General features: G+C 40.0%; 1 protein-coding gene across 1 annotated transcript in view; it reads right to left on the reverse strand.

Moving 5' to 3' along the window:
- Window positions 1-16,574, reverse strand: part of LOC134540717 (HEAT repeat-containing protein 5B) — a 210,230-nt gene extending 193,656 nt beyond the window's left edge. The window contains 1 exon segment of the mRNA XM_063383611.1: window positions 16,482-16,574. Within this exon segment, the coding sequence (XP_063239681.1) occupies window positions 16,482-16,516 (35 nt within the window). The 5' untranslated portion in view covers window positions 16,517-16,574.
- Between the last annotated feature and the right edge of the window lie 9,458 nt (window positions 16,575-26,032).

Here is a 26,032-nt window from a genome sequence, read left to right on the forward strand (position 1 = left end):
GAGACACACACGCCAGGCACTCGCTCAGACCAAGCGCTGAATTCTCCTTCGGGCGCGATCAGAGGGCACTTTCTGGAAACCTAACGGGTGATCAGATACTTAACGGTGATGAGATGGGGCTTAATTACACGATGTTACCTAGTAGGAGTCTTGCAGCCAGAACTGAAGCGGCAGCCACTGGCTACGAGCGAAGTAAGGAAATGTTGACTATTTTAGCATTAATACTGAGTCTGATAAAGATGATAAAACAAAATACAATTAAAGGTAATGAATGTGACACAACACCATGCTATTTATGTACTAAATACTATATTTCACAAACTGACAACATACCTACACTACATAATAGTCCAGAGTGATATTCTGATAAATACACTGAAATGTTGACTATTTTAGCATGCAGAAATGCTACAGGAAACCTTAAAATGGACCTTGTGATGACCGTAAAGTCCAAAAGTCCTAGAGCATTTAAAAACAATTTAAAAAGACACTCTTCCTCTAAAATACTACAGCCAGAAAAGTGCAGGGATGAGCAGTGAAATTTTCAAAGACTGTTTTCAAGATAATTAATTCCCTCAACAGAAAATTATTTGAAAAAAAAAATTACCCAGAAAGGCCATTTTGTTGTTAGATGATGCAGAGGAGCTTCCCGATGGTGACATTGAGGTGATGTCTTTGCTTGGAAACTATTAAAAAGACACTCTCGCCACAGCGGCAGCCAACCAGGAAGCACCTTCCCCTCAGGCGAGAGTATATAAATGCAGGACAACTTGTAAGAACCTCAGTAGGTACCTAACTGCTCCCCTGATGATGGCGACTGCAATGCCGACCGAAACGTCGGTGAATTATTCGCCGAGGACGCGGCCACAACACAGAAGCCAAGCTGCTTTAGTCCATTTAAGTCCTATCAAGAATTTTTACCGGTTCTTTTAATTCCTAAAAATTTCTCTGAAAACACGCCTTTCAGCCATTTGACCGCTTGAAAACTTAATCCGGCTCTAAGCGAACTCTTAAATGCTTGTCGCGAACACACCCCACTCGGGTATCTCGAGAAATGTTTTTGAAGCTGTGCACGCCGTGTGTGTGTGTGTGTTTGTGTGTGTTTGTGTGTGTGTGTTGGTGAGTGCAGGGGCGTAGCCAGGGGGGGTTTTAGGGGTTCAAACCCTCCCCACCCCTTAGCACCAAATCTTTAATTAATTTCTTATTCATCACTCAAACAAATTTCATATTAAAATTAATAAAAAAAAATACCATTACAATATTTAAATTTAAGCACTGAAAACTGCTATAATAGCACTATTTTACACCTTAAAATCAAAATCTTCCCGGGGGAGGACCCCCCAAACACCCCGCTTTAATCCCGGGGGGGGGGGGGGCATGCTTCTTAACACCCCCCATACACAAATCCTGGCTACGCCACTGGGTGGGTGTGTGTGTGAGAGAGAGAGTGTCCCGGGAGAAGGCGCAAGGGGGCGGGCTGACCTGATCGGCCGGGGGCGGCGGGACCGCCTCCTGCGCCTGTCCACCGCCATCTTGAGCAGCGCCGCCGCCAGCAGCGCGCACCGCTTCACGGCGCGCCACATAGCGCACTGCCGGCGGCGGCGGCGGCGGCGAAACACGGGTCGCGGCGACAATAAGGTCGCGGCGACAATAAGGTCGCGGCGACACACACACGTCGCGCGCAGCGGCGGTAGCAGCGCCAGGGAAGACTTATTTTCACAGACGAGAGAGCCGAACGCCCGATCGTGCCTTTTTTTTTTTGTTCATTGTAAAAGGTTAGGTTAGCTACATTACAAATACTTTAAAACATCGTGGACGGTTGATTCGGTTAGGATAGCTACATTAAATATACTGAGAAATCATGTAAACGGTTTCCTAGCCCTGGATAGCTACGTATTAAAAAGTTACTTGCTAAGCAACCATTACAGTATTTTTTAACGTAGCTATACTTACCTAATATAACCAACCATCCACAATGTTTTACAGTATTTATAATGTAGCTAACCTATCCTAATCGACCGCAATATTTAATGCCACACCGGTTTATACAATGAGATAGAACAAGCGAGCGTGAACTTGGGGGAACTTCGGGTGTGGCTCTCTCGTCTGTGGAATGAAGGATTCCCGCAGCGCCAGGCCCCAGCCCGCGACTGCGACAATGTCGCTCCACGTCGCGCCCTCCCGGAGCAGCGACACGCGTGTCGCGGGTCGCTTCCAGCAGGGCCATACGAGGGGTTCCAGTACAACCCTTATATCTTTTTGACGTGACAACATCTAATAAATCGATGAACGCCGGCAGCGCGCACGAAAGAAGTGTCCCGTAAAGCACACTGTCCCGTTATGCTGTGTCCCGTTACGCTCATTGAGCGCTTGCGCCGCATCTATCTCTCTTCCCACTAGATTGGAACAACCATCGATTTGACTTTTTCGAGGCGCGTTAAACTTTAAACAACTCCCATTCGTTTCCTACTTTTCCTATCATCGTCCTATCCTTGACAGAATAACACAGATTGGAAGAAGTTAAATAGCCAACATGTATAAAAGTTATAGTTAAAATAATCCGTTCGTTAAAGTAATAAACATATTTGAATTAATGAGTGCAAATAAAAGTAAATTTATCAATTAAATTGTAGATTTCATTTCACTCCTTCTTTGTATCCATACAAAATAATGATAATTCTATAAAAATGATTCAATTTTATTCATAAAAGTATGCAATCATTTCATCAATGTTTTGTTTTGACGTTGTCACGTTAAATTATCGTCCGTAAACCGACTATAATGACAACCAATTTTTTTTTTTTTTTTTTTTTTTTTTAAGTGAATACGTCTTTTAATTGCTTCCATAGTGGCAGGCAATTCGAAAAAACCGAACGATAACAAAATCGGCGGATACAGTTTGGTGTTGCGGCTACATATCTATCATCTCCATCAGAAATTTAATCACACCACTGGATAGCTAAAGGATCAAAGAATTCGTTACGCTAAGTGAGGACTGTGACGCATCGCGCGGTGGAGGGGGAAGCGCCGCCATTTTGAGGTCATTTCGCTGCGTTTCGAGATTTCCATTCAGTATAACTTTCGACTCGGAGAAGATACGACGTTCGTTTGAGTTTCAATCGTCAGCTCTCGTCAAAATATATCGATTGCATATATAAAACATTAGTGTACACTAGTTACAGTGAATCTATATGGTGTTAAAATTTAAATAAAAACATGATTATAACATACATAAAATATCGTATTTTACATTTTGTATAGAAAATATTACCTGTTACGTACACGTATTCACGTTCAACATACGGCCGTGTCCATAACACAGCCACACGAGTATATTTTGTAACAGAACTTTAGGAATTTTAACGAGAAAAATGTCTGTCACACTAAAATCTCGGGGAACAGTAGTACTTTAAAGTTTACAACACAATTTTCAAATAATGATTTCGTTTGAAATAAAAAATGGACAAAGTATATTTTGTTTGAATTATTTAATTAATCGTTTCAATAGGTCATTTTTTTTTCTTAAGTCAACTGTTAGATTTTTTGAAGACAAGTCATAAATAAATACATGAAACACTCATGTCATGTTTGTATGAAAGACATAGGCCTACTTTACACATGTGGAAACTGGCATGAAATATAAACTCCACTTGGAAATACAATTCCTGTCTCGCTTATGTGTATTGTGTATTACGGCTGTGGCGTGGAGGAAATTCACTGATGTTGCCCACTGAGGTTTACAATGATATTTCAAAAATGATATCTTCGTAACCTTATGTAGCTAAATTGCTGTTATTTTCTAATTCAGGGGAACTGCCACCCCCCCCCCTTCCCAACAAGGCTACGTCCCTGCTACTAGAAGTTGCGCCGCTGACAGACGGCACTTGAAGTAGGGAAGCCTTCTTTTCACAGACGAGAGAGCCACACCCGAAGTTACCAGAAGTTCCCCGAAGTTAATGCTCGCTTTTTTTTTTCCATATCTTTAATGTAGCTATCCTAACCAAATCAACCGTCTACAATTTTTTTTTAAATATTTATATTGTAGCTAACCTAACCTAATTGACCATTAGTATCCTTTTATCAACACCGCCATATTTATTTGCAATGAACAAAAAAAAACCGAAGATGCACGATCGTGCGTTTGGCTCTCTCGTCTGTGAAAATAAGGCTTCCCCTTGAAGTAGGGCAATGGCCAGTGTAAGTTACTGTATCAATGCGCGGCATATATTTTTAAAAAAATCCAGGATACTTAATTTTTTTTTAATTTATAAATATCACACAATACATTTTGCTTATTTAATGAAATGTATGATGAATCATAGCAAGAAAATATGAATTAACTTTGGTTTCTCTAGGCATACATAATTTCAAATATTTTTTTTTAATATAAAATTTATGATGATCAATGTCACACAGTGAATATTAGTAATACTTTAGAGCGAGAAAATAACGTAGTAAAAAAATATATTTCGTTACCATAATTCTTAAAATTGGTCTGAAAATATCTCACATAGATAACAAAAATTGGTTGTCTGTAAAGTCGTTTACGGACGATAGTTTAACGTGACAACGTCATAACAAAACATTGATGAAATGATTGCATACTTTTATGAATAAAATTGAATCATTTTTATTGAATCATCACTATTTTGTATGGATACAAAGAAGAAATGAAATGAAGTCTACAATTTAATTGATGAATTTACTTTTATTTGCACTCATTAATTCAAATATATTTATTACTTTAACGAACAGATTATTTTAACTATAACTTTTATACATGTTTGCTATTTAACTTCTTCCAATCTGTGTTATTCTGTTAAGGATAGGACGATGATAGGAAAAGTAGGAAACGAATGGGAGTGTTTCAAGTTTAATGTGCCTCGAAAAAGTCAAATCGATGGTTCTTCCAATCGAGTGGAAGAGAGATAGATGCGGCGCAAGCGTACAATGAGCGTAACGGGACACTTTTTCGTGCGTACAGCCGGCGTTCATCGATTTATTAGACGTTGTCACGTCAAAAAAAATCTGTTTTTGATGTCCCTTCGTAATGTGCAGTTTGCGAAGCTTCCGGGATTGCGATGTCGCTGTACAGCGTCACTACATAGTGACACAGTCGCGGCGACTTGGCCCTGCGACCTTCATGTCGCTGGTCGCGGCCTGTCGCAGGGACACTATCTGTCGCTACTTCCACCCCTACTACCGCGCGTGCGCCCTGTTTCCCTTCCCCCACCAACAAACGTCACCCACCCCCCGTGCACGGTGGGGAAGCCTTCTTTTCACAGACGAGAGAGCCAAACGCCCGATCGTGCATCTTCGGTTTTTTTTTTTTTTTTTGTTCATTGTAAAACGTTAGGTTTCGCTAAATTATAAATACTTAAAACATTGTGGACGATTGATTTGGTTAGAATAGCTACATTAAAGATACTGTGAAATCATGTCAACGGTTTCCTAGCCCTGGATAGCTACGTATTAAAAAGTTATTTGCTAAGCAACCATAAAATGATTTTACAGTATTTTTAATGTAGCTATACTTACCTAATATAACCAACCATCCACAATGTTTTAAAGTATTTATAATGTAGCTAACCTATCCTAATCGACCGCAAAATTTAATGCCACACCGGTTTATACAATGAGATAGAACGAAAAAGAAAAAGCGAGCATGAACTTCGGGGAACTTCGGGTGTGGCCCTCTCGTCTGTGAAATGAAGGCTTCCCCAACTCAACGGGCGGAATATGGTCCCACACACATGCCAACATCGAAAATTAAGTTTTAAATGTAAATAAAACATAAGATAGGTCAGATTGCAGTCTGAGGCCTGCCATCTAGCGGGAATCTTCGGAAGGTCTTCCGTATATATATATATATATATTGTTACGATTTACCTGCGGGTTCGTAAAGGATAGCCCAATTAAAGATTTTTATCACACACACAGTTTTATTTATTACCACTACTTGTCACTTACAATTAATCTTCTGAGATGGAAAATAATTAACTACACTTAAAGAAATGTCTATTCCCCAGTCACTCGTTACACACACCTCGCTGGGCCGCACTTCCGGCGCAACTCTGACCGCAGCACCCCTCGTGGGTCTCCGCCGCGGGACTCCGTCGCCGCACTCCGCCGCCGCCGACGACACTTGCCTTCGCCGAGGATCCACCCGACTCCTCGCTCGCAACTTCACTCGGGACTCCGCCGCGCCCGCGACTCTATCGCCCGGAAACTCCACCGCGGGAAAACTCCCGACTCCACTGAACTCTCTCACTCCCTGCCCTGGAACCTTCGTCCAAGGACTTCGCCACTCTATCGCCCGGAAACTCCGCCGCGGGAGAACTCACTCAGTCACCGACTGACTGACTCAGACTCAACCACCTTATATAGCCCTTGGGTTCCCGTCCAGAACAATCGGGCATGTCTCCGAGATATCTCGCGACCTTCGCCGTCGAAATGCCCAGAAACGCGTCGTGAGTCCTCGAAGGACGCGGTGGCTGCTCTAAGAACGCCGATAAAGGCGTCTGAGTCCTTTTATTCCGCAGTGCGGCCTCTTTTAAGTAACCCGATCTGAGGCAGGTGCGCGCTGCGACGGTCAGGATGTAGCGAGATAGTATGACACGAGATACCAGGGAGAGGATGCAGGTGGAAGGGGGCGCAGACAGGCCGAACGAGCGCGGCAACGCCAGCACTGCAGCCAAGCGCGATCGTAACATTATATATATATACACACACACATACATGTACATATATATCCCTCACCCTCCTCCTCACCCGCTCCCAATTTCAATTGATGGCATGAGTGGCTGTAATTACCAGATGTCAGCATTACATAATAACTAAATGACTGCAGAAAAAAAATAGCCAGTCATGGGGGCTGTTAACAGAAAACAGAAGTGAAAACTTAAAACGTTGTTTTTAAATGCGTAATATGACATCATTTCTACGTCAAATGTACGTAGGAAAAGGATTTTGGTATTATGTCAGTACGATGTCAGCATGATATCATTTATCCTTACATCTTTTTTTAGTCACAACAGATGTCTGTGGTATGTAAAATTTACGTAAAAATCCATTACCTAGCTATGACTTACCAGTGATGTCAGACCTAGATCATGTATTCACGAGGTCAAATTAACTTCACTTACTGCTACTACAGCATGTCGGTGATGCGAACTCACAAGTTTTTACCCATCCAAAAGGAGTCCAACACGCACATGATACAGTCGAGTATATACCTGTACAATGTATTAGTGTATAGGTATATGCGTATACATGTACACAGGTCGCTGAGATTCGCCAGTCAGGCGCAACACGTCACTAGCATGTCGGTGACGCGAACCCATAAGTTTTGCCCCAACCAAAAATCGCTCAACGCGGCTAAAGAAGTTTTCACTTCAAAAAAAAATTAATCTATCCCGATGATAAGGGTCAACGCAGGAAATGAAAACACGTCAGTTGCTAGATGGCGCACTAGCGTTAGTGACACGAATACGCCTAATTTTCTGAACCCATGCATATATCACTTAAATATACAATTCCAACCACACAACACGAGATCAATAACTCGATTATTATTTTTTTTTGGAGGGGCTGAAACAAGGGAAGGGGGGGGGGGACGAGAGAGAAGGAAATCGCACATTCTTTGAGGGTGTCCGTAATTCACGGTGAAACGTTTCAATTTCAACACAATCGGCAATGTCTTCTGCCATAGACACACTTGACAAAATACCGTAGCGGTCACATTAAAAAAAATACCTAAGTTTTTAACTGTTAATTGAAAACCTACATTTGAAACAAAATACAACTTAATTGATTGGAAAAAAAAATTGGTTGTCTGTAAAGTCGGTTTACTGACGATAGTTTAACGTGACAACGTCATAACAAAACATTGATGAAATGATTGCATACTTTTATGAATAAAATTGAATCATTTTTATTTAATTATCACTATTTCGTATGGATACAAAGAAGGAGTGAAATGAAATCTACAATTTTATTGATAAATTTACTTTTATTTGCACTCATTAATTCAAAAATGTTTATTACTTTAACGAACAGATTATTTTAACTATAACTTTTATACATGTTTGCTATTTAACTTCTTCCAATCTGTGTTACTCTGTTAAGGATAGGACGATGATAGGAAAAGTAGGAAACGAATGGGAGTGTTTCAAGTATAACGTGCCTCGAAAACGTCAAATCGATGGTTGTTCCAATCGAGTGGAAGAGAGATGGATGCGGCGCAAGCGTACAATGAGCGTAACGGGATACTTTTTCGTGCGTTCAAGCCGGCGTTCATCGACTTATTAGACGTTGTCACGCCAAAAAAAAAAAAAACCGTCGATTACAGAGCATTGCCACGTGAACTTGGGCCTGCGAGTTGTCGTCAAGTTTCGCTGGATACGTGTATGGAGCTAATTGCAAGTCTGGCGCTGATGCAGTAAACCACGCAGAGAGCCAGAGCACTTTCCGCCGCTTGGGAAGCCCTCGCAAGGCGACGGGCTAAGTGCTTGTCTTAAGCTTCCAGCGACCTGCGTGCGGCGATAACTTGAAGGCGCTCCCCGGGTGTCGCCGTAACGGGAGGAGAGTGGCGGTGGGGGGGAGCTAGGGACCGAACGACGCCATCTTGTGCTCAGCAGCATTTAAGGGGAAGCCTTCTTTTCACAGACGAGAGAGCCAAACGCCCGATCGTGCATCTTCGGTTTTTTTTTTTTTTTGTTCATTGTAAATGTGTTGATAAAAGGATACTAATGGTTAGAGAACTGAAAATTTTTCGAATTCATTTCGCGATAGGCTAAAATAAAAATAGTTATACCTCAGTGCTGCCTCTGCTATTGGCACACAACTCACCCGGATGACCCTGGGCCAGTGAGAAAAACTCAACCGAAGCTGTATCAAATCACAGGCTGCTACGTTGGGGCGTCTCACAAGACAGCAGCCAACGGGTGGGTGACATTTGACCGAGAGTACGTATAACTATGGAGTTTATCCTACAGGTCATTGAACCCGCGAATTTTTCCTGTCCCTAATAATGATCAATTAGGTTAGGTTAGCTACATTATAAATACTTTAAAACATTGTGGACGGTTGGTTTGGTTAAGATAGTTACATCAAAGATACGGAGGAAAAAATAAGCGAGCATGAACTTCGGGGAACTTCGGGTTTTGGCTCTCTCGTCTGTGAAAAGAAAGCTTCCCGTATTTAAGGCTGGGCTGCATTCGCAACAGCACGTGTGCTGGCCGGCAGCCCGGCGGTTGAACGACCTAAAGACGCCCCCCTGAAACAACCAGCGCCATCCAAAACCAATGCGGACAGAAATGTCCAAGCGCCCAACCCCCCCGCATGGTAGATTCTTTTCCACTCTGTCCAACTCTTCTTCCAGCTCCATCCTTCTGTTTCCCGTAACCAACCTGCTTGATATTAATGCATGGAACTTTTGCACTGCGCATGTCAGTGCCCAAAGGGTTTTCCCTGTGTCTATGCAGGTTTCACCTGGGCCCAACTTATCTAGTTTTAGTATAGTATAGTCAGTGAGGGGAGTTAGTCATGGCTGGCCAATCCCCGTCCTAGCACATGATGCATGCTACCTCTCCCTGCATGGCTAACACCCTGCATGATTAGAGCGTATGGGCTTCGGCCTGAGACGCACTTAGTCTCCCTGCCTAACCGGAACCCTCCCAAACACACTTAGTTTTTAGTTAGGTGTGGAAAAAAAATCGCAACAGCACGCTCGCTGCATACGCAGTTGCAGAACTTACAACTTTCCTCTGAGCTGCGCACCGGGTCTCAGTTCGTGTTCGTGTTTTGATCAGTGCATTTCAAATAACTTATAATAAAGGTTGTCCATAAGAGAATATCCCAGTTTCAATGGTATATCATAGAACAGTTTAATTTAGACTATTTACAACAATTCGTCCATCAATTTGAAGGTAAACTAACTTAGTTTTTCTTACAAATGTTCAACATGTGCACCTTTAGGTTTGGATGTGTGACGTGTAACTAAAGTACAATTCTTACCACACTTAACTGGTTAACACGTCCGGAGTAATGGAAGCAATAGCCTCTTCAATCCTGTGTCTCAACTCTGGCGAATAATTAGTTAGTGGCGGAACGTGGACACTATCTTTTATAAAGCCCCTGAGTAACAATATCGCATAGTGTTATGTCCGGTGAACATGGAGGCCAGCGAAAAAGAGTAACTTTAAATGAACAGGTTCACTCTTAGCAAATACGATTTATAATGTGGGGAGAACTGGGTTCGTAAGGGATAGCCCAAATAAGTTTTATTACATTTTTATTGATAACTAATAATTACATTATTAAATAATGGTACTTAAAAATGTCCCATCACAAATCACTGGCACTTAAAAATGTTTATCCTCAAGTCACTCGATGTCAGTCGAGTTCCGCAGTTCGCACTCCTCACTGGATCTGGGCTCGACAGTGGTTCGCCCCTCACCACGCGCCTGTCCACTCACACACACACAGTCTCGCGCCACTCAGTCGCACTCTCACGATCCCGTCACTCCGCGTTAGCGCCACTCTCAGGGGGTCTCTCACCCTCTTCGCCGATGTCGCACTTCCCTTCGCTCGGGAATCGGCTCGGAACTATCACCGCACTGTCGCGGCACCCGTCGCTGAACTCTCGCCGCACTCGCGACACTCACCGGTCCTCACCGCCGAACTCCTCGTGTTAACTCTCGCGGCACACCCCGTGGAACTCCGTCGACGAAAAACTCCGTCGCCGAACTGCCGCAGAGGCCGGTGTCACCGCTTAAGTAGCCATGGGCAGTCTTTTCAAGAACCGACGAGAGCGGCTGTGACGAGCCGCGTCATCCCGGGCCGCGACCCGACTCCCGAACAGTCGAGAAGCTTCTGTTGCTCGCGCGGCGGCCCCGCGGAATTCCCAAGGCCGCTCAGCGGTAGATAACGGCGCCCAGGCTGGACGAGGGGTGAGGGTGGTAGCGAGGACCCTTGTAATCTGGCCAGGCACGCGTAGCATGCCTCACTTCAGTGGACCGGATGTAGCCATGCAGGGCCGCCAGCCAGCTCCGAACCTGGCATCGCAGTCTGGTCTCTCGCGTTCGTTAACAAAATTATAAATACGGTTGGTAAAGAATAAATTCAATCCAAACTTTTTAAAAAATTAAATAATTTTCTCATTATTCATAATTAATGTAAACATGTGTACAACATTTATTATTTTTTTTACTAAAATAATCCAAATAAATTTTAATTAATAACGAAAATCAATAAATATGCTGTACTTTTATTATAATTTATAAATTTTAATAATTTATCAAATGTAATAGCTTATAATGCAAATAAATTATGCATACGGCAACGTAAGTCACTTAAATAAATACACTTGAAAAAGTCTATAAACAAGATTTCTATCACTAATATTCACAATATATTATATGGAACATCTTCAATATCAATCACAAAAGTGTATATATTTATTTATTTGTATGTAGCCTATCTTCATACAGTCAAATTTTGTTGTATGCTACGCGCGCATCGTATAAATTCAATCTCATCATTTTTTCACGTTTCCCCTAAAGAAGTATAATTTAAAATAATAAGGATTGTTTTATTTTTAAAACTGTATGTCAACAACAAAGGGTTTGGGGGTTAACATTACATTATCATCCTCAACGTGAATTTGAGGTTTGTGATTCTAGTAGTTGTAACAGCTCTCCTTACATCACTGCCTTTACCAAGATCTCACATAGTTGTATCATAACTTAAGGATATATTATATGTATATCCCCTAATCCACCCCTTTGCGTCCACAACTGGCCACTGTAAGACCGGTCTACAATTGCGTTGTCCTAAAAATTGTATCCGACGCACACTGATCACTGAATGGTCCACGTGACCTTCTGACGTCATGGGTGGTGTGGACGATGGTCCGAATTCATTGGTCAACTAACTTAAACTTTGTCCCAATCTGTTCCCTTTGGTAGCATGGCATAGATGAAGAAGAACACTTATGATATCTGCCGTTACCGGTTCCCCTTTAAAAAAAAAAGGGGGTAAACAGAAAAGAACAGGACGTGGTAGGAACAGGAAGACCATGACGAAATACTGATTAGAGCTATCCGTTTGCGAACCGACGCTTTTCAAAAGGCCGAAAACACGAATTCATTTGTGTGCAGTGCAGGGTTGGCACGTTTAAAAAAAAATGTTTAAAACAATATGTTCAAAATTGTTTAAAACAATACACTCTGAATAAAACAAGTTTAAAACACAATGTTTAAAACATTCTGTTCTAAAAATGTTTTTATATGTATTTTTAAAAAAAAGTTTTATTGCTTACGAAAACGAAAACTGCATATTGACATTTTCATCGCAAGCATCACTGTCTCATTGTAAGTCACCAATTGTGATAAATATCCAGAATAGGATGAGAAGTTTTGAAGTGAAACACATTCCTCACGTAAACATAAAATACCAGCACTGCTTGGGGTCAAACCAGTCATAACTTTTAGGGTGCCAGTTCCACTAAGTTCATCTAACCTAATTAAAATTTGTTTTTGTTAGTTAAGTGCACGGAAAACAGTTACAAGTTTGGCATCCTTCTCTGTTCCTAGCCGGTTCCTTACAGTACTATGCACAAACCCGAATGTGGAGAAAAGACGTTCAATACCAGCTGACGAAGCCACTGCACTGTGTAACTGATGTGTCAGGTTCAGAGTTGCATGATGAGTACTTTTCTCCAAAGCCATCCACCATACTAGAGGTTTAAACTCTTTAAGTGTTACAGGACTGAATAAGTACTCGAAAGGTGAACTTTTTGCCTTGTACTTAATAATATCCGGAATGGCTACAGTCAGGGAAAACCAGGCAATGTCAGGGAATTCCATATTCAAAAATGTGTAGCAATATATGTACCTTACACCTGATGGGACTTCTGCTGAAACCATACGTGCAAAACATATTGTGGTGGTTTTGATTAAAATTAATATTAAAAACAAAAAAAAAGTTTAAACTTAAAAAAACTCTTTAAAACATGACAAACTGTTTAAAACAAAAAAAAACGTTTAAAACATTAAAAATCATGTTTTTTTTGTTTGTTTTTTTTAAACTGTTTTTTTCCCAACCCCGTTGCAGTGTGATGTAGAATTCATTTCTCAGCATTTACTTTTGCCTCGCAGAATAACCGAGTATTGTTGAACTCTTACAACTTTCACGAGTTAAATCAGCGTCCAAAACCAGGCCACGTACTCATTAACAATTGAGGATGTTGCTGCAATAAGGGCCCATGCTCCAAAACAATGTTCTGAGATATCAAGGTGCAAAGTTTTCTTGGTGGTCAACACACTTATGTTTAGTTGTTTTTTTTTCCCCCCCACTAAATCCAGAATAGTTCTTCATTCACTCAACATGCTATTCACTCATTTTAAATACAACTATTAATACACAAACACATAAAAACAGTAGGTAATCTATTCATCTGAAAACTTTCAACAATTAAAATGCTTCTCTTCAAAAAAGGGCTCATATCATCATCACACAAAACTTTTCATAACAAACACAACAAAATTTAAATTTCTGGTTAATATCTTTTGACCACTGAGATTAAGATATGTAGAACTCATTTTTGTATTCTCCCCGAAAAGGGCCCATGATCTCATAGGCCCTTATTGCAGCGACCTCCTCAATTCATGAAAACAATGACCGAAAAACCTATTTTGCCGCTCTGAATTTACTGCGCTCTGGTGGCTTCTTTAGAAATCAGTGGGTTCGGACATCGGAGCTGTAGGCAGGGCAGTTTCGCGTGCGACAGTATTAAGTCACTCACATTCGGATAAGGACACGGACTACCCACAGGTTTGAACTGTTATGGACGGGACTGTGTGGGCGCATATGGACCTAGCTATTGGGAGACACTGTCAGACACACGGCAGGCGCAACGAGTACAGATACAAGAGATTTCGCTCCTTTTTTTTTAAAGTGAATACGTCTTTAAAATTGCTTCCATAGTGGGAGGCAATTCAAAAAAAAAACGAATGATAACAAAATCGGGGGATACAGTTCGGTGTTGCACCTACATATCTGTCATCTCCATCCAAAAATTTAATTACACCACCGGATAGCTAAAGGATCAAAGAATTCGTTACGCTAAGTGAGGACTGTGACGCATCGCGCGCGGTAGAGGGGGAATTGCCGCTATTTTAAGTTCATTTTGCTGCGTTTAGAGATTTCCATTTTTTAGTATAACTTTTGACTAGGAGAAGCTACGACGTTCGTTTGGGTTTCAATCGTCAGCTCTCGTCAAAATCTATCGATTGCACATATAAAACATTAGTGAAAAATAGTTACAGTGCATATATATGGTGTTAAAATAAAAAAATAGCGTATTTTATGTATAGAAAATATTACAGCTATTACGTAACGTACACGTATTTACGTCTCCATGACACAGCCACACCCCATTTATTTATTTTTAAGTGAAAACTTCTTCAGCCGCGTTGAGCGATTTTTGGTAGGGGCAAAACTTATGGGTTCGCGTCACCGACATACTAGTGACGTGTTGCGCCAGACTGGCGACCGCAGTGGCCTGTGTACATGTACAAGAAATATACACTAAAATACTGTATACACTCGACTGCATCATGTGCGTGTTGGACTCTTTTTTGGATGGGTAAAATCTTGTGAGTTCGCATCACCGACATGCTGTAGAAGCAGTAAGTGAAGTTAATTTGACCACGTGAATACATGACCTAGATCTGACATCACTGGTAAGTCATAGCTAGGTAATGAATTTTTACGTAATTTTTACATACCACTGACATCTGTTGTGACTAAAATATGATGTACCTAAGGATAAATGATATCATGCTGACATCGTACTGACATAATACCAACATAATTTTCTTGCGTACATTTGACGCAGAAATGATGTCATATTACACATTTAAAAACAAAGTTTTAAGTTTTCACTTCTGTTGACAGTCCCCATGACTGGCTATTTTTTTTAATAAAGATGTGAGATTACAAATGTTACACCGTCAGGTTGGTGTCCTTGAATTTTTAAATCGCGCTAGTCAGAAGATCGTTGTTTTTTTTTTTTTTTTTTCATCACAGTCGCCAGTCTGGCGCAACACGTCACTAGCATGTCGGTGACGCGAACCCATAAGTTATGCCCCTACCAAAAATCGCTCAACGCGGCTAAAGAAGTTTTCACTTCAAAAAAAGTTAAATGGTTCTGTCAACATTAAAATGTTGTTCGGATCAAAATAATGGTATGAAGAAAGCCAAAGTACAGTTTGTTCGCACGTCACGTTGCTAAGATTTGCTTGTGATTCAGCTCTGACTGTGAATTGACATTCTGATGTTGGTACGAGTGGAACGGTTAGCGCATCGCAGGCCCTGATGTGAGTCACGTGGGTGTGACGACCACGAGCATGCCCCCCCCCCCCCCCCACTTCCCACTTCTCCCCACCAACAAGACTTCGCCAGTGTGGGCGACAGACAAGGAGACACGAGATTGAACGGGAAACCTTCATTTCACAGACGAGAAAGCCAAACCTCCAATCGTGCATCTTCGTTTTTTTTTTTTGTTCATTGTAAATAATATTTTAAAAAAAGTTGGTTGTCTGTAAAGTCGGTTTCCGGACGATAGTTTAACATGACAACGTCATAACAAAACATTGATGAAATGATTGCATAATTTTATGAATAAAATTGAATAATTTTTTATTGAATTATCACTATTTTAATGGATACAAAGAAGGAGTGAAATGAAATCTACAAATTAATTGATGAATTTACTTTTATTTTCACTCATTAATTCAAATATGTTTATTACTTTAACGAACAGACGAGAGAGCCACACACGAAGTTCCCCGAAGTTCATGCTCGCTTTTTTTCCCCCGTTCTATCTCATTGTATAAACCGGTGTGGCATTAAATTTTGCTGTCGATTAGGATAGGTTAGCTACATCATAAATACTTTAAAACATTCTGGATGGTTGGTTACATTAGGTAAGTATAGCTACATTAAAAATACTGTAAAATCATTTCATGGTTGCTTAGCAAATAACTTTTTAATATGTAGCTATCCAGGGCTAGGAAACCGTTTGCGTGATTTCACAGTATCTTTAACGTAGCTATCCTAACCAAATCAACCGCCCGCAATGTTTCAAAGTATTTATAATGTAGCTAACCTAACCTAATTGACCATTAGTTATCATGAGTTACAATGACTTGATGTAAGTTTTTTGACATACACCATTGCTAAGAACTAAGTTCTTAGCAATGGCGTATGTCCAAAAACTTACATCAAGTCATGCACTCCCATTGCACAAATCTTTTAAAGATAACATGAGTTACAATGAACCAAAAAAAAAAAAAAACACCCGAAGATGCACGATCGGGCAGTTTGGCTCTCTCGTCTGTGGAAAGAAGGCTTCCCATCGACAGATAGCCACGTGGTCTCAGTACCCACTGCAAGAGTCCGTGCCGGGTACTCACACGGCGAGGCCGGGCCCGTGGAAGCAGTCCAGCATGGCGAGAGAAGCCCCGGCAGGCCGCCAGCACCGCACACACTCGACTGCCTCGAGCCTCGCGGCCCCTTACCACTTTACCACTCTTACCCCTCTCACCACCGCGCCCTGCTTCCGGCGCCGCGGCTCCGGAACTGAGCAGGTCGCTCACCGCGACTTCCCGGGACCAACACGCACCACACTTGTCCGCATCACCCGGCCTCCAACGACCTCCGTGCATCTGCATCAGTGTCTCACCCTCAGGTCTGCAATCTGGAGATGTCGACCACAATGAGTCGGCCTTCAACTACCTCCGTGCATCTGCATCAGTGTCTCACCCTCAGGTCTGCAATCTGGAGATGTCGACCACCATGAGTCGGCCTTCAACTACCTCCATACATCTGCATCAACGTGTCGCCCTCAGGTTTGCAACCTGGAGATGACGACCTAGATGTATCGGCCACCTTGAGTCAGCCTTCAACGACTTCCATACATCTGCATCAGTGTCTCACCCTCAAGTCTGCAACCTGGATGTATCGGCCACCTTGAGTCAGCCTTCAACGACTTCCATGCATCTGCATCAGTGTCTCGCCCTCAAGTCTGCAACCTGGAGATGTCTACCTAGATGTATCGGCGACAATAAATCAGCCTTTTAACGACCTTGATACATCTGCATCAACGTGTCGGCCTCTGGTTTGCAACCTGCAGATGTCGACCTGGATGAATCGGCCACGATGAATCAGCCTTCAACGACCTTGATACATCTGCATCAATGTGTCGGCCTCAAGTTTCAACCTGCAGATGTCGACCTGGATGTATCGGCCACGATGAATCAGCCTTCAACGACCTTGACACATCTGCATCAACATGTCACCCTCTGGTTTGCATCGTGCAGATGTCCACCTAGGTGTATCGGCTACGATGAGTCAGCCTTCAACGACCTTGACACATCTGCATCAACATGTCACCCTCTGGTTTGCATCGTGCAGATGTCCACCTAGGTGTATCGGCGGCTACGATGAGTCAGCCTTCAACGACCTTGACACATCTGCATCAATGGGTCGCCTTCGCCTTCAAGTTTTTAACCTGCAGATGTCGACACGATGTATCGTCAGTTGACAGGTAATTTGATTGGCTGCAGAAGGTCACGTGATTGACTAACTGGTGGGCTATTTATTGTACTTCAGGCTTAACTAAGTCACGGTCATTACCTGTGGTTCCACAGCTGAATAATGCATACAACGTTACTCATACAGCACAGTTTTTGACGTGACGTCTAATAAATCGATGAACGCCGGCTGCACGCACGAAAAAGTGTCCCGTTTGGCATATTGCCCCGTTACGCGGTGTTCCGTTACCCTCATTGTACGCTTGCGCCGCATCTATCTCTTTCCCACTCGATTGAAACAACCATCGATTTGACTTTTTCGAGGCACATTTAACTTGAAACACTCCCATTCGTTTCCTACTTTTCCTATCATCGTCCTATCCTTAACAGAATAACACAGATTGGAAGAAGTTAAATAGCAAACATGTATAAAAGTTATAGTTAAAATAATCTGTTCGTTAAAGTAATAAAAATATTTGAATTAATGAGTGCAAATAAAATAAATTGATCAATTAAATTGTAGATTTCATTTCACTCCTTTGCATCCATACAAAATAGTGATAATTCAATAAAAAGGATTCAATTTTATTCATAAAACTATGCAATCATTTCATCAATGTTTTGTTATGACGTCACGTTAAACTATCGTCCGTAAACCGACTTTACAGAGAGCCAATATTTTTTTTCAGATCTAGGATTACCATAAAACATAATATTCAACTGACTGGTAGTTTTGGGCCTTGGAAGATCAGGTCGGGGCAGCGTACGACGGGGGGAAAAATAATCACACGTGTCACGCCGACGAGATGAGGCAGTGACTCCAGGTCCAGGTAGAGCCAATGGTAATATCTGGTCACGAAGTGTGACGTCGAGCATTCGTTGGCTTCTCGCGCGAACGCCGAGACACTTCGGTGTCTGCCCGCATGAAGGATGTCCCATGAAGGAAAGTCCCAGTTTCAATGGTACGTCATAACTGTCATAATCGAAGGTAAACTAACCTAAGTTTTTCTTACAAATCTTCAATATGTGCACCTTAAAGTAATACAGCACACATCCAACCTAAAGTGCAATTCTTCCCACATTTTAGTTAACACGTCCGGAGTTTTGGAATTTTCAGTTCTGTGACTCAACTCTGGCAAATTATTAAGTAGCGGCGGAACGTTGACATGATCTTTTATAAAGCCCCAAAGAATAAAAAAACACGGTGTTATGTCAGGTGAACGTGGAGGCCAGCGAAAAAAGAGCTCTGTCGTCTTGACCATTACGACCGATCCAATGGTCAGGGAAATGGATGGGCTTTTAACCACTCTCGTACCGTGAGATTCCAATGGGGAGGTGTTCCATCCTGTTGCCAAATAAAGTTTACAGGTTCGCCCTCTACTCATTGGGGAAAGAGCCGTTCTTTTGCACTGCATGCGCAAGTCAGTATGACGATATCATTTCCCCTTCCATTTCCTGTTTTCACCGTAGGCTAAAGCATCAATGAAATTGAACGAATTTCCTAACCCGCTCCAGCGACTCCAAATATAAGACTGATACACTTCTCTCGCTAATCCTTGGCATTTCAGTGTCTTAAATTTGTCATCAAGGTCTTCATAAACAATTTAGTTTGTTGTGTTTTGCCTCTCTTATAGTCGCCCTGTGTCATCGACATGCACCGAGCTATACTGACAACTTGATCCGTAGCGACTTCTCTCGTTCATTATATTCTAGTCTCAATGATGCAGTCATACATTGTTGTCAAAAACTTGTTTTCCCAGCTTTAAATGGCCTACTTAACAACATAACTGGCAAATAATGTAATAAACAAAACAATTAATTTTAATTTTAAAAAAGGTGTGGGGTGCTTGATATCAGTTGTCTTAAATTTTCTACTACGAATGACTATTCTTTATGACAGAATCAGTATGAAATTAAAAAAAAAACCATACTGTTTCCATCAAAATTATTTTATTACTTGATTCTTATTTTAAGCTTATTTAAAAAAAATTGCATTCTACAGAGCTGTAGTTCATTCTATTGCTGCTGAACAAATTACTTAAATTTGATTTATTTTTCCCCTATTTAGTTCATAAAATAAAAATCATTTTTTTAAGTTTTTTTTATAATTTTATTATATTCTTCTTTTAGTTAGAAGTATTATTTTCATCTTGGTATGTGTATAATTAGTTAACCTTGTACACCATGTATCACTATGTATTTACAAAGGTATCATTATTTGATTGCAATGTAAATAAACTATGTAACCGGTATATTTAATATTCATATGAACAAGATTCTTAATAATATTGTCTGTATTTTAAGTTCTCCCTTACTGTGTTAAGAAAAAAACAAGTGTCTAAATTTTTCAAAAAAGCATAAACCAAGCATTATTTCTTTATTTTCTTTTCTTAACACTATATTTCTACTTGATACCAGTAATACAGTCCTTTGAATTTTTAGAATTAATACGTGCTGAAGACCATACATGTAGTAGTGAGTTTTCTCAGAAATGTGGGCATACTATTAGTCCGTGCCTGTGTGGCCAATATTCGAAACGTCCCGGATCATGGCACAACAATGACAGCCTAATCTTCCACATCTAAAGTCTCAATTACCTCTGGAAAACTCTCTGGCGCGGTATATAAAGGGTTGATTGCATATTGCGAGTACAACTTCCTTCAATGTTCACTTAAGACCCAATCTCACAAGCCGCATGTTTCCTTATTGTTATTATTCAAAGGTTATTCTTGTAAATTTATGACATGACTTCTGCACACAATTTTCATTCCAAATTTTATCACCAGAAGTGTTCTACCTGGTAGACCTGTCTAACAGCTGCAAAAAGTAAAAAAAAAAAATCATAATTATGACCTTTCACAGTTAGCAAAAAAAAATAATAATAAGTTTGTACGTAAGTATGATGACATTTTCAAACTACCAAAAACAAATGCAAGGGACATTTTGTGATAAATATGCAAAAATAGTCATTTAAAATACTTATGACAAGAAAATAAATCACCAATTAGGTGTATGAGACTATTATTATTACTTTGTTCTTGAAAGAATTTTTTTTATTGTTTTGGCACTGTTACATGATCATGCTACTAGACACTAGAGGAAACATTAAAGAAAATAATAGAACAACTAAATCAAACAGACTAAATATAAATATAATCAAAAAAATTTATGTTTAAGAATCTGCAAACACTCAATGCCGGATTCCTATTGGTTGAGAATCATTGGGGAGAGGGGTAAATGAGGGACGTCATGGAAGTTGGCCAATGATTACAAATTGAACGGTGGAACGAAGGGAAATACAATACGTGGTATTGGCAACAGCGAAAGACAAAAGAGCACAGTGGAAAAAAGAAAACGAATGATGCTGTGAGTTTTGGAGCGAAAGTAACGGTTGGTTATACGAGGAGCGAATTAATAAGTAGAATTGAATATCATAAATTGAAAAGTGTAGTAGTCACGAGAGAAGAGGAAAGTCGTGTTTATTTATATTGAAATAATATGACGGTACAGTGTAGAGAGAGAATGTGTGGTGGTTACTGTAGCAATAACCAGGAAAGTGACTGTTTGTTTCGCGATAACGAATAAATTAAAATTAGGAATTGAAAAATGGTGTAAATTAATAAAATCTACAAGCGAAATAGTGAAAAAACGAGTATTGCCATAATGCTGAGAAAGGTAAGAGGCTTTTTTTTAATGGTTTTTAAATGTTTCGATGTATAATTTTATGTGACTCACTTTTGATGTGTTGGGTGAGAGGTGTATTTATTGTGTTTCATTTGCTTTGGTTAGATGACTCATAAAAGTTATTAGGTAATGTAAAAAGGGCTCGTTCCTGTAGGTTAGTAGTGCAATTGTTGACGTGATAAACACAAAGCGAAAGGTTTCAGGAGCGTAGGTCGGCTAGTAAAAATTGTTGCATATATTATTTTAGTAAATTATAGGTGTATGATATTGTAAAAGAGACTAAAATTCTATAAGGTCTAGTTTGTTTTGCAAAAGTGGTATTACGTTTGTATAAAATAGGAATTTTTGTGATTAAACATTTGTGATATTATGAAATAGAAAATAGGCCCACCCGGTCTAGTCTATTTTGTTATAACGGGGGGGGGGGGGGGGGAAGCTGAATTTTTGCCCCTTTGAAGGGCAGCCCTTCAGGTTTTTTCTGACAGTAGTGTTTTTGAAAGGTTGTCTGAATTGTTGCCCCTTGGATGGGCAGCCCTTCAGGATTTTTCAGACAGTGGTTAGTTTGTAAAGCGACTGGAAGGGCAGCCCTTCCAGTATCTTAAAATGTGTCTATTTTCGTAATTTTATAATCCTGAATTGTTGCCCTTTGGAAGGGCAGCTCATTAGGATATCTTTAACAGTGGTGTTTTTGAAACGTTGTCTGAATTGTTGCCCCTTGGAAGGGCAGCCCATCAGGATTTTTCTGACAGTGGTGTTTTTGAAAGGTTGTCTGAATTGTTGCCCCTTGGAAGGGCAGTCCTTCAGGATTTTTCTGACAGTAGTGTTTTCTAAAGGTTGTCTGAATTGTTGCCCCTTGGATGGGCAGCTCTTCAGGATTTTTCTGACAGTGGTTAGTTTAGGTTAGGTCACCTTACAAACTAACCACTGTCAGAAAAATCCTGAATGGCTGCCCATCCCAGGAGCAACAATTCAGACAACCTTTCAAAAACACTACTGTCAGAAAAATTCTGAAGGGCTGCCCTTCCAAGGGGCAAAAATTCAGACAACCTTTCAAAAACACTACTGTCAGAAAAATTCTGATGGGCTGCCCTTCCAAGGGGCAAGATTTCAGGATTATTTAAATACCTAGAAACATGTTTTAAGAAATTGGATGGGCTGCCCTTTCAGTCGCTGTACAAACAAACCATTGCCAGAAAAATCCTGAAGGGCTGCCCTTCCAAGGGGCAGAATTTCAGTCGCCCCTTAAGTTTTACTACAGTTTTATTAGTTACTAATATTTACATTAATACAGAATTGTACTTAAAAATGTTCTATCACAAATTACTGGCACTTAAAAATGTTTATCCTCAAATCACTGGCACTTAAAAATGTTTATCCTCAAGTCACTCAATGTCTGTCAAGTTACGCAGTTCGCACTCCTCACTGGAGCTAGGCTCAACAGTGGTTCGCCCCTCACCTCGCGCCTGTCCGCACACACAGTCTCGCGCCACTCAGTCGCACTCTCACGATCCCGTCACTCCGCGTCGCGCCACTTTCAGGGGAGTCTCTCACCCTTTTCGCCGATGTCGCACTTCCCTTCTCTCTCGGAACTCACTCGTAACTCCCGCAGAGGTCGGCATCGCTGCTTGTATTGTTGTGTCGTCTTTCCAGAACCGACGAGAGCGGCTGTGACGAGTCGCGTATTCCCGGGCCGACCCCGACGCCCGAACAGTCCAGAAAAGCAGCGTCAATTCGCGCCACTCCGCGCGGCGGGTCCGCGGAATTCTCAAGGCCGCTCAGCGAGAGATAACAGCGCTCAACAAGACGATACGTGAGACGCGTGGCATGCCTTACGTCAGCGGACGGCGAGTGACGTCAGTGGCCGTGCAGGGCCGCCAGCCAGCACCGAACCTCGCGCGTGTCGCGGTCCTGTCTGCGTTCGTAATATTATGAAAAGATTCCGAGTCACTTCCATACTGACTAGGTGCTCATACATGTAGGTCATGCCATGGACTAGGGATCGTACTAACGATGCTCACACAATCACAGCAACCGATGGTCCATCCACCCCCTGCCCAGCCTATGGGTGCTTACCCGTAAAAAGTAATTTTGCAGTGCCTCCTATGGCTTGTATTCAAAACAATAATAAGTGAGATATCTAGCTAAATGGGGTTTAAAAGGAACATTTCTTGAACTAATAAATTTAGGAATCCTGCTTTATTTTTCTAATGGGTATGTACTTAGATTAATTGTTCAAATATTAATAAATGAATTTGGAAAAACATTTGTATTAAAATTCCTTTTAAATGTTGATTCACAACCTCCACTTAGCATACATACACCCGTAGTTAGTTATCTTTGGCACATTCATACAAATAAATGAGCTTGTACACTAGGTTATATGATGTAAAAAAAATTCACAGAAGATTAAACAATGTTAAAAAAACTATTTTTATACTTTATTGAAAAGTACCCTCTAAAAACATTTCACACAAAAAAAATTCCATTTAAATAGCCAAGTTAGGTGTCAAAACTAGAAAGAATTTAATTCAAATATTGAATAACACCATAAAAATATATTATAAAAATCATTTTAATAGCTTTCTTAACAGATTGGTTTTATTCCAAAAAAAAGGTAAAAGCCCTCTACATGTAGGTTATTTGCTGAATGAGTGGAAGAGAAGTGCCGGTACGTAGTTATTTGTGTGCGCATACATACATGGAAGTTAAGAGTTGAGTACGCTAACGCAGATTGTGAATCCAGCTAAAAAAAAAAATTTTAAAATAGTCAAAAAAATTTTTTTAAAAGGTGTATTATAAAGCTAAAGGAACATATGAAATAAATTCAGCTGTTTCATAACCCATACAAGACAAGATTAAGCTATTAATTCAAAATTGTACTTCCTGAACATTCAATGCATTTTTTTCAATCCTGCGTATGATTTATTATCATAAAATTTTAGTGTAACCTTTATGGTAGATTTCTGTACATCTTTTTTTTTTTTTTTTAATTATGGCATATGTGTACGTAGTTATCTAGGAATGGGGCACATCCAAAAAAATTTATATATTATAGGCCTAACCCAAAAATTGCTTGTTTTTTTTAGCTTCCTTTCATCATTTGCTAATTATTCTGTAAAACTGCAAAGCTATAATTTGTAATATTTCTTTAAAAGTAGCTAGTTCATGGAAGGATATGAAATTGCCATGTTAAATACTTGGTACAAGACATCCACACAATGTTTTAAATGTGGATGTTGTCACTGTAGGTTATTTAATGTTTTCATATTATTGGGGAGAGTTTGATATCGTGGTAACTATGAAGATAAGCAGCTTTTGCATTAAAAAAAGTAATGACATTTTTAAAATATGGTATGTTTCACTTCTCCTAACCATGGAGGTAGTTGTATTGAAACAGAAGTGAAAGATTGTGAGATTTTAATTACCTGCAAAAGGTTTGCAGTTCATGTGCTATATTCAAGAGGCTACTTCATTAGCATGCAAAGTGTAAGCTGGTAGGAGGGGATGCAGGGATATATCCCCTAACCCCAAAAAGTCCTTAAAAAATTTATTAATTCCACTGTAGAGAAATCTCTACACAAAAAATTGATAAATTTGGTTTTTTTTTATTTAAGTAGAAACCATAGTATGTAAATATTTTACTCATAAGGAATTTTGTCTTTGCAAAATGATAAATCTTGATAGTGTAATGAAAAGACCCTCAATTTTTGTAATAATTGTATGTTTTTCAAATTGAAAATGAGTAAAAATTTATGTAAAATTATTATATTCATTGTAATTATTTATTAAAATAAGTTTAATAATACTTTATAATGGTGTTTATCACACAATATCCTATGGCTTCATGGCTAGCTAGTGAGTTTCTTAAAATCCATTAAGAATTTTAAAGTGCTTTGTCGAGGACAATGAAAGGACATCTTTAGTGATTAACACCATTTTGTCAGTTTTTTTCCTTCCTGCATTAAAAAGCTGCCAATACGGTGACTTACCAATTTCATTAATAGGCCTATATGTTTCTGATGTTGGATTTTTGCAAAAACAAAAAAAAAATTGGGTTTGGACAGCTACGCTAATAAAACGTACTTATTATGCAATAAATCCCTACCTACCTACCTAGTTAAAATAGCTGAAATAACATACCAACTGTTCACACACTTTTACAGTAGCCTATTTCAAATTAAGATCACAAAGCTGGTTTACAGACTATGCAAAAAACACAACAATTAATAATGCAAAATTAAAAAAAAAAATTAAAGTATTTATAACCAAGATACTAACAAGAAGAAAATGCCACGTTATCGTCTACCAACTTTCAACTTCTTGAAAATTTTGCCTTGTGTTTCTGCCTTCCACATTTGAAGTTAAGTGTTCCAACACCTTTAAAGAATCCAGATGTTATGTGCACAATTATGTTTTTTTTCTTTAATTATCACATCATGTAATAAAATAGCTATCATCAATTGTGAAACAGTTATTAACTGTGATAAAATAAATAAATAAGATTATGTATGTGATGTATAGTAATATTTGTAGAAGTGTGTGGTGGTATAAATGGAAGCTCACTTTATATTAGATGCACTTGGTTTTGAAAAAATGTTTTATTGTTATATCTCTGGCTTCCGTGTCATCTTAGCGAGATAAAATGTTCACCAGTTTTTAAGGATAATCATAAGCTTTCAAACACAAAAGGTTTCATCAAAATCGGTCCAGCAGTTTTTGCGTTATACTCAAACAAACATACACAAATA

Source organism: Bacillus rossius, chromosome 17 (genome assembly GCF_032445375.1).
Source record: "Bacillus rossius redtenbacheri isolate Brsri chromosome 17, Brsri_v3, whole genome shotgun sequence".
Taxonomy (NCBI): domain Eukaryota; kingdom Metazoa; phylum Arthropoda; class Insecta; order Phasmatodea; family Bacillidae; genus Bacillus; species Bacillus rossius.